The 10,105-nt window shown below is 35.6% G+C and overlaps 1 protein-coding gene across 5 annotated transcripts in view; it reads left to right on the top strand.

Moving 5' to 3' along the window:
* Positions 1-10,105, top strand: part of Diaph2 (diaphanous related formin 2) — an 835,758-nt gene that overhangs the window by 355,341 nt on the left and 470,312 nt on the right. For all 5 annotated transcript variants that reach the window (XM_029553627.1, XM_029553629.1, XM_029553628.1 and 2 more), the window contains 2 exons: positions 6,699-6,800; positions 9,693-9,787. In XM_029553627.1, the coding sequence (XP_029409487.1) occupies positions 6,699-6,800; positions 9,693-9,787 (197 nt within the window). The remainder of the gene's footprint in view (positions 1-6,698; positions 6,801-9,692; positions 9,788-10,105) is intronic.

Below are 10,105 nucleotides of genomic sequence, written 5' to 3'. Positions count from 1 at the left end.
TTTATTGAGGTTTGATAATTTCATATAACAGTTCTTAATCAAATTTAGATTCCCTTCCCCATCCATGCCTCCCCCGTCCCCCCACGGAACCTCATGCATTCCACCATACATGCCAAGTCCTATTCATTCAGGCATTTGTACTCAAATGTCTCTCAGTATTAATGTGTCCAGTGGAGTCTAGTCAGCCCATCCAGTAATTGTATGTAAGTCATGCTCTCTTTCACCCAGTATCATTCAGTCTCGAATAGTTCTCAGTCTAAGGCCAGTCTGCCACCTATTTCTCGCCTCCATTTTTTGCCCTTGTTTAATTGAGTTGACATGGGTCCTGTGCTTGATGCCACCATTGCCACAAGTTCACATGTGCAAGCTTCCAACGGTCTGGAAGCCTCTGCTTCCCTGTGTTCATGAACTAGAACTGGCTCTTATAATCTCTTTGCCCCCTCTTCCCCAATGGCCCCTGAGCCATGGGTGAGTGGTGGGTGTCATTCTATATAGGAGTCCTATCCTACACTCTACAGCCTGCTGTTCTTTAAAACTTGGCAATTTGTGGCTTTCTGTGTGCATCACACTGTGTTGTATAAAGATTTACTGGTGAGACCTGAGGGATGCATTAGTTTTCTCTCTACCCCTTATTCTGCTATGTTCCAGGATCCTTAGTTGTAGAGGTTCAACCCTAGATGTTCACCTACTACTAGGCATCTCTCAGATGTATTTTCCCTGTGTCTGACCAAAGGTGCAGTTCTGTAGCAGCCTCCATCTGCTGCAAAAATAAGCATCTTTGATGAGTGCTGTACAGTATGCTTGTCTGTAAATATAAGGATCAATATTTAGCATATACTAAGAAGTTTCATTTGTCTTGAGACATGAAAGAGATAGGGTTTCCTCTAGGATCTATGTCCTTTCCTGCCATGTGTATTTGGCAGAGTTTATAGTAACACCCATGAGTTCCCTCCCATTGAGAAAGCTTTAATTCCAATTAGATAACTGTTTATTTTCCCCCAGATAAAAGTGCCACTACTGCACCAATAGAGGTAGTTTGCCATACCGGTCGTTATGCTTAGTAAGCTTTAGGGCTGTGATGGACCATTGATTGTTTTTCTCCCTTGGTAGTTTGCATATCATCATCTAGTGTTATTATAACTGAAATTCAGCTAGAAGGCTTCCCAGTCAGTTCCTGCTCCATTGGTTCAAGTCCTGTACCCTAAGTATGTCCTGTCCTCAACAGTAGGGCTTTTTCTACTAGCTCTGTGAGAGAACCAAGAGGTTTGGCAATATCATGCGCTATTTTGGGAGTCTCCTGTACCACCTTCACCAACCACACTATGGGAGATCTCTTCTGTCTGGCACTGTGTTCTTTGCCAAGCAGGTGACAGGTATACATATGCATTAGTGTTCAGACAGTATATGTGCGTTTCTCAAAGGGTTTGGAGGGCATCATTTTTCCTTCTAGATTTCCTAGTCCCCCCTCCGCCCCCGGATTCATTCATCTCTACTCTTTTTTCTCTCATCCAGCCTCCCTCCTCCTTTGGAATGTTGGGGAATCAGGAAAAGCAATGTGAGTGAAGTATAGTATATGAGGGGACTGTTATAGCTCATGAGGTCAAGTAGCTATGGAAGATCCAAAAAGTAATATAAAGTCCTCTAGGTGACTGCAAATACTTTTGCTTTTGCTCTAAATGAAATGGGACATGGCTGAAGAGTTTTCAGCAGAAAAATAACATAAATTAATTTCCAGAATATAACGAAGATCACCACAGCGGGAAAAATGAGGCTACTGTAATACTCCAGGGCACATGTTAATGGTGGCCTTGTGGGTGCTTCTATGCGTGTATTTCCTTCTACCTTAACTGTTAGAAATGAGTTGCCATTTGTTGTGATAGAGAAGACTATGTGAGGAACAGTTTTTGGAGTAAATCCAGAACTTTATTTAGGTTGTATTAAATTTGAGACCATTATTACATGAGAAGTACAGGTATCCAGGAATTGAGAACAAACTAATGTAATAGCTTCTTTCTGGATGAGTAGGATCCCAGCAGCTTCATTCCGTGGTGGAATCTACATTGACTTCTAAACATGCTCAAAATTAACTGAACTGAAACCTGAAAAATGTTCTATGTGGGCTAGAAAAATTTTGAGACGTTATTTTGTTCACTCTTGCTCAGCAGAATTAGTGAGAGTATGCATTCAGCTAAACTGAGTGCAGCATTTACACTCATGTGAGATTGACCACGAGAAATCATAGTTTTGTGTATGATGAGTGTCCAAACCATATTCTCATCAAGAACTACCTTTGTACTCTAGGATTACTGGATTTTAATATCATATGTCCTGCATTTATACCTTTCTTGGTATTTCTCTGGGTTTGACGTTATAGCTGTGGTGCTTTATCACTTGACTCATTGACTTGTTACATGGATTATGAAATTTAACAAAGAGTTTTCTGAGGAGGTAGCACTTCAGGAAAGATGTCCATTGGTTCATGGAAAGCTGGAGAAAACACATGGGTAAAGGGACAGTCCCTAGGTTAAATAATCCACTTAAAATAAGTTAAAAGTTAATGGGAAAAACTTCAATCTCATTTGTCAAAATCTACTTTGAATTAAGAACCATTCATTTGTTTGGCTTTTAAAATTACCTGTGGAAACAAGCTTCATCCTTAAAACTTTAAGACATATTTATTTGCCCTCTCTCAAATATATGTTTTCTGCCAAGATGTTGAGGCCCATTTGAAAATACGCAACATTTGCTATGCATGTTGTTAACCATACTGTTCTGGTGACATTTAACAGGGTTCAGTAATTGGCTTAATGAACAGGTGTACAAGTATATTAGTTATGCAGATGTTAATTTGCCGTAACATGTGCTTCCTGATTTGGGGGGGGTTATATAAACTACAACTAGTAAGATTTGTTCCTTAATTGGGAAATCATTACAAACTCTGTGTGTGTGTGTGTGTGTGTGTGTGTGTGTGTGTATGTGTGATTCCCACCATTAGTACTATTAGTCTTGTTTCAGTGTGCCCTGAACTTCAGGAATTCTCCTCATAATGCCATTCTTATTGCTTCAGGTACTATGCAGGTGTCAAGATGAAATCTAGTTTTCTGTAGGATGCCTTACTGTGCAGCTGTTGGCTCCATGGGAAGGGGAAACTTCACAGCTGCAGTACATAGCATGTAAAAGCAGACAGAAATGTAATCTTTTACTGCATATTGCATCAGCTTTCCCTCTCAAGGTTTGGTAAACAAATGTGCTATTCCTCACGAAGACAATTGACAACAGAACTGTGGTTGCCTAGCAAACTCACTAAACTTTACCTGCATTTAAGTAATTATTCTCTTTGATCACCATGATTTCTGATGCTGTCAGTTTACACAGTATCAAAATAGATTAGAATTTTTAATATAGCATATTGTGGATTTTATTTCTATGTAGAAATAATAGAAAATTATAAAGGCTAATGTAGCAAATTCATGGACCAGTCAACTAACATGAACAGATGAGAATGGGCACCTTAACATTTAGTCATGATTATTGTAAATCTTTTTTTTAAACAAACCAAGCATTAAGGGGTAATGTCAAGTCCCCAACATTCTACCTATTCCAGCATCTCTTTTTGTCCTTCGGGCAACCACTGATATCTGATCATGTTGTACATGTTTTTACCATTTTGCTTTTATGTACTCATCTACAAACAATATATAAGATTAGTTTCTTTTATTATTAATGGAGATGAATGATGGACTTCTATTCATACTGGTTTCCACAGCTTGTAATTTTTCATCTATGTGTTATTGTCTGGATGTATCCCTGTTGAAATATTTAACTACATTTTAGTCACTGGTAACTATTGTATGGTATTGCATTATATTAATATAAAAAATTTACCCATTTTCTATCCCTTGGATATATGAATTGTTTCTAATGTTTATACTACTATAAACATGAAATCAATAATATCTTTATTTCATAACTGTTTGACCCAAACATTTTGTTGTAATTTTGATAAGCACACCTTCAAATCAATTATGTGTTAATTTAAAAAATATATTTTTATTATACATGCATGATGGTATTGCCTGCATGTGTGTGAGTGTACCCGTATAATGCAATACCCACGAAGGTTAGAAGAGGCATTGGATCTCCTGGAACTGGAGTTACAGGCACTTGTCAGCCAACATATGGGTGCTGGGAACTGAACTTGGGTCCTCTGCAAGAGCAGTCAGTAGTCTTAACCACTGAACCATCTCTCTGGAGCCTATTATTTTTAATTTATGTGAATGTGTGTATTCCCTGTGTGTAAGTGCACTCATGACGTGCAATACCTGTGGAGGTCAGAAGACGGCATTGGATTCCCTGGAACTGGAGTTTTAAACTGCTGTTAGCTGCCATGTGGCTACTGGGAATTGAACCTGGATGCCCTGCAAGAGTACCCACTGCTCTTAACCACTAAGCTATCTCTCAAGCCACAACATGTGATATTATATTGTCACTGTGAAAGGCGATTTTTAATATATGGTGACTTTAATAAAATAGGAATATTTGTTGTTGCACCACTTTTGCTTGAATTCTTATTTTTCTGAGCCCCTGGTTCAGAGCCATAAGGAATACTTTTTAAAACAAGAAAGCCAAAGGCAACAATAGCCACTAGTTAATAGCTACTTATCATGGTCAAAGCATGATTGTTTTTGAAAACCTTTCTAGTTTAGAAACTATTTTTAGCTTGCTATATTACTATGACTCTTGAAACAGAAGCATTCAATCATGGAGTTCTTAGCACTTTCTAAACTTGAGGATTTAGACAAGTTATATAACAGGTAAAATATACTATAATTCAAAATGGAACTATGAACTATAGATATTTAGGATGTCTCATTTTAATTTGAAACATTTTGTTCATTCAAAGAGCAAAGAGCTTAGACTATATTTTAATGAAAAATAATAACTAAAGAATAAATTCACATTAATGAGCATGAAGTATGCCTGGCTTAGCCTGAAGCCTATCATTTTGTAGAATAATATTCATATATCCTTCATGTTCCAGCATTTTCATCTTGTGTGTTCCCATGTAATTAGTTTTCTATAGTGGAATTTAAGGCTATTGAAGTTAGGATGATTTTCTTGACTCCTTCTATAACTGTGTAAAATTTTCTGAATGTGCTTCTAGAAGTAATTCTGATGTGATTGAGATATTTTTGTTTTATTGACAATGAAAATGTCTATCGAACTCTCATTTTTGCATACATTTTCCTTGGCACTTGACACCTCACAGAATCATAATTTTCATGGGAATTATTATCTACTCTCCTTAGACAGTGGCAACCCTTACATCGATTAGTCTGCTGAACTTTAGAACTTTTAATACTTGTTGTGTGATTTCATATGTTATTTATCTACTCGTGTAAGTTAAATTTTTTTATATGTTACACTGTCAAAGCAAAGGGAATCTTAATGGATTTGCAACAATTTTCTGTATACTTTAGTATGTTTTGACAATTTCCTACATATTAATATCTGTCCTTAACAAAAATATAAAATGATTGAATGTTGCTTTTTCACTATTAAAGGAAATAACTCATCTTTAATGTCCTTAACAAAGATTAGATGAATTGAAATATTAATCATCATTGTCACCTTAAAATGAAGATTTAATTTTTCCAGGGATAAGGAAAAAGACACCATGATGATCATAGTTGTATGAATCAATGATAAATTTAGCAGCATGGGTTTAGGGGCAAGAGCATTAAATGATTGCAAAAGAAAGTTAACATTATTTGCCTCACATGATATAGTGGTTCTATTGTCTATGGTTCTATTTTTGTATTGGAAGAGGCAAAGCACCAGTACTTGAGTGCAATGGCAGGTGCAGAGATTCAGTGCAGGAGGGACTTAGGGATTTAACTTTATGCTCCATTTTCTTAGCCAATTGCTGAGGACTTTGGGGCTAGTGTCTTTTGATGGTGAACATGGGGCTAAAGCCTCCCATTGATGCTGTACCTCTTTACACCTTCAATCTTTTCAACCATTTGCACTTAGATGATTACCTTTTGAACAAACAGTAAATCTGTTGTTCTAGGAAAGCAGAGTGTTTTTGAGACAGTAACTGAGACAAAGTTAACATAGTCAAAAGACCATGTCTTTGAGGATCTTTAATTATGTATGTGCAACTGTGTGGTACTGTTGTGCATCTTAAAAAATGGTTTGTACTTGTTCTTCAAAGCAGTCTCAGTAGGGATTTTTCTATTGCAACCTGTTTAGCAACTAAAGTTACCTTAGGCGCTTTAAAGCAATTTTACTGAATTAAATAAATGTCTAAATTTTACCATATTTTGGGAGAAATTCCTGTCTTCCTATTTCCACAATTAGTCCAAATTAGTGAGATCTTACTATATATTTAGTTCCTGTGCTCCTGTAGCTACCTGGCAAAGGAGTAATTAATGTTACACATTAAACAAGAAGTAGCAATTGATTTTTAGTTTTATTTGGCTTATATTTTCTGCTTAAGTGCTGATATTTAATTTGTAAGGAAACCTCCAAACTGCTCTATATTTTTATGTTCATCCTCATCTGAACTAATGAAATAAACTCATTTATTGATTTTAGAATCAGGTTTATTAATGTAGTTACTATGCCTTACTAATGTTATTTTGTGTACTTCGATTAATAGCACTATTGTTTATGAATCAACATTTTTCTTTCAGTTCAAAAGAATGGAGATGCTGCCGAAGAAAACAAGAGTGGTCCTGCAAAGAAGAAAGTGAAGGAATTAAGAGTTTTGGATCCTAAAACAGCCCAGAATCTGTGTATGTAGTATCTGCATATTGATGGTGGTGACGGTTTGTTCTATATATTTCAACGAACTTACAACTTCCTTCAGTAGATAGAGTGCTAGAAACAAGACTGTACATAAATATAATTTGGGTTGCCTTTTTTGCCCTTTAGTCAATGTGGAGAAAATTATGATTGAACATTGTGTAGTGCAGCTGAAACTTATGATTATCAAAGCTGTTGAAACATCTCTTAGTAAAACTTTAATAGGCAACAAATCGAAATATAAGTCAGCACTGCAAAAAATATTGTTGTTTATTTCTCCTTCTGCTTAGACCTGGGATCGATATTTTTTAGAATATTCACTAATCACATTAGGCAAATTCTTTTATTGCTATTCTTTTATGTGTAAAATAACCATAATGTGGAATAGTTAAATTGTTAACCACTGTACTTTAAAACTTGTTACTGAACCTTGAAGCCTTGAACTAACCAGTGAGTCATTAAATATGGTTTGGCTAATGTAACCGGACAGTTAAAGTCATCCTCTACATTTTACTTTGGCATACTTTCTCCTCTGCACTGAATTTGAAATATTTTTTATCACTGTATTCTGAAGATACTGGAACACTATGCAGGAGACATTTCAAAACATCAAGTATTTCTAATTGCACAAAAATACCACGGGAAATTATCAAGAATACGATTAAAATAAACACATCCTCCTTTTTGGAGCAGAAAGAATGTTGCTGTCAAAGAACAATCTACTAATAACTCTTAAGAATCTGTATGCTGCTCAAGTGGTAGTACAGTTTTCTTTCCAAAGTTGATCTTCAGAATTTCTTTTGAAAACAGTGTGATGTTAATTGCTGATTTTTATCTGTCTTCAACATTAGTTCAGTTGTAGAGCTCTCATTCTCTCTTTATGCCTAGGTAATCACTTGCTTAGACAGCGAGTATTTACTTTTGTTACCAGTGTAGGCTTGCTGAGCTTTTCATGAAAAGAACTTCATATATCTACTCAGATTCTACTTAAAAGAACATACCTATATTCTTTTAAAAATACATTTAATGACTATTTGAGTGGAATATGTTGTTGAAAAATACTATCTGAGCCAGGCATGGGGGCGCACATGCCTTTAGTCCCAAGCACTCGAGAAGCAGAAGCAGGAGGAACTCCTTGAGATCAAGGCCAGTCTGGTTTATATGGCCAGTGCCAGGCCAGCTGGGGCTCCAGGGAAACTCTGTCTCAAAAAGACCAAGGGAAAAAAACAAAAAACAGAATGAAAAATACTGAGTAGTTGTGAGCTATTCTAAGTAAAATTCATTGAATTATTTCAAAATGATGCAAACTGTATCCAGTGAAGTAAAGTTTGACAGGCAAAGTCATTAGGTATATGAAGGAACTCATTGTTTACTACACACTAGAGGAATGTGGAGTACTCGAACATTTTTGTTGCATAGTACAATAGCCCTGCCTTATTTGTTGGGGACACATTCCAAAACTTCCAGTGGAAGACTGAACCACAGATAGTATGGAACCCTGCATCTGTATGCTATATCAACCCTATCCATGCGTTCGTTAAAGTTTCATTCATAAATTATATCAATATGCCAGAATGAAAAGCTGTGTGAATATGGTCTCTCTTCTCTGAGATCTTACTGTACTGTGGCATTCTTCACATGATGATTTGAGATGATATATGAAGCACCTGACAGTTTCTCTTTGGCATATCCAAATGAGCACTATCACTACTCTTGTGCTTTTCGGTCTTTACTAAGTACATTATAGATTACTGAAAATAAGCACTGTAATCCTTTTAGTCTTCTGATAACCCAAAAGGGTACTGTGCTAGTAATATTTGTTGCGACACAATTTTTGAGCAAAGCAACTTAAAAGAGAGGAATTTTTTTTTTCTGCCTCATGGTTCTACAAGTTTTATTCCATGATTGGCCCACTTCTATTTCTCTTGGCCCCAAGGTGATGTACTTACATCATTGTAAGAACAATATGATGATGCAAATCTGCTCACCTCATTGTGGCCAAGAAGCACCAAGCCAGATGAAAAGAATTCTTGGGGCATGCCTTCTAAGCATGCTCACAGTAACCCAATTCTAATCTTCTAATATGTTCAGCTGCGTATTCATCAGTACTTTAATAGTACATTCGTTTTTTAATTCAACAATGAATTTGTCAAAGTTCTCATGATCCAGTCACTTTCTAAACTTCACTTCTGAATTTTGCATTGGAGAGCAAGCAATTAACACGAGTGTTTTGCAAGAACATATATGCAAACAATAACAGCCAGTAAATGATAAAGGAGCAGGTAGCATGCACTTCTCAGGTGCACCAGAAAGTCATATGTGTGAGACAGAGTGATACGGCATAGAATTTCATGGTGCTACTCAGAATAGTACACAATTTAAAACTCAAGAAGTATTTCTTCAACCTTCTAGTTAAAAATTTCAGGCTATTGTTTAGTGTAGGTGAATAAAACCTCAGAAAAGAGATCCATTATTACTTTATTATTGTTCCTGAGAAGTACTGTGTGGACTACATCTGACAATCTACCTATTAAAATCTACATTCAATTAAAAGGCCAACTTAAGCTAACGTGTTTTCAGCTATTATGGTTCATTTTGTATACACTTAATATAAAATGTCTGAATACAAAATCATGAGAGATCGAAGTAGGAATTTTATTTTGTATATATGTATACACAAGGTTTAAACATGATAACCTGAAAATAATAGATTATTTTGCCTATATGAATAGACTATTCCATCAAATAGAAGAGCTTATAATTCTATAAATTTGTATGAGTGACAGAATTTTCATATTTTCAGTTTATAAAATGGGAATTGTCTAGTAGAATTTTACACTTTGGTATTATACTGTCTTTAATAAAATCACATTTTATTTTAGCTATCTTCCTGGGATCTTATCGCATGCCATACGAGGATATTAAAAACATTATTTTGGAGGTTAATGAAGAGTTGCTCAGCGAGGCCTTAATTCAGGTAAAATGGACATCTTTATATTTTAATGCATTTTCATAGACATTTCAGAGGACTTCCATCTCATTGGTTTCATCAAAAATTCTACAATTTTAAATATAAACAACTACATTTTTAGGTATATATTTCACTGTTATTCAGTGTATATGATAAAATTACATGTATTTTTATCATGACAATGACCCCATTAAATAACTATAGTATTACCATATTTTGTATGAAAACCTGAGCGGTCTAAAGGTTAACCATCTTTCTGATGATCCATAGGAGAGTATGGTATACTAATCTTTTGTTTGGGTCCTTAAGCTGTGCTGGGTATTA

This window comes from Nannospalax galili, unplaced genomic scaffold (genome assembly GCF_000622305.1).
Source record: "Nannospalax galili isolate Female #2095 unplaced genomic scaffold, S.galili_v1.0 scaffold3, whole genome shotgun sequence".
NCBI lineage: Eukaryota > Metazoa > Chordata > Mammalia > Rodentia > Spalacidae > Nannospalax > Nannospalax galili.
The sequence above is the reverse complement of the archived record's forward strand: the minus strand, read 5'-3'. Positions and strand labels throughout refer to the sequence as shown.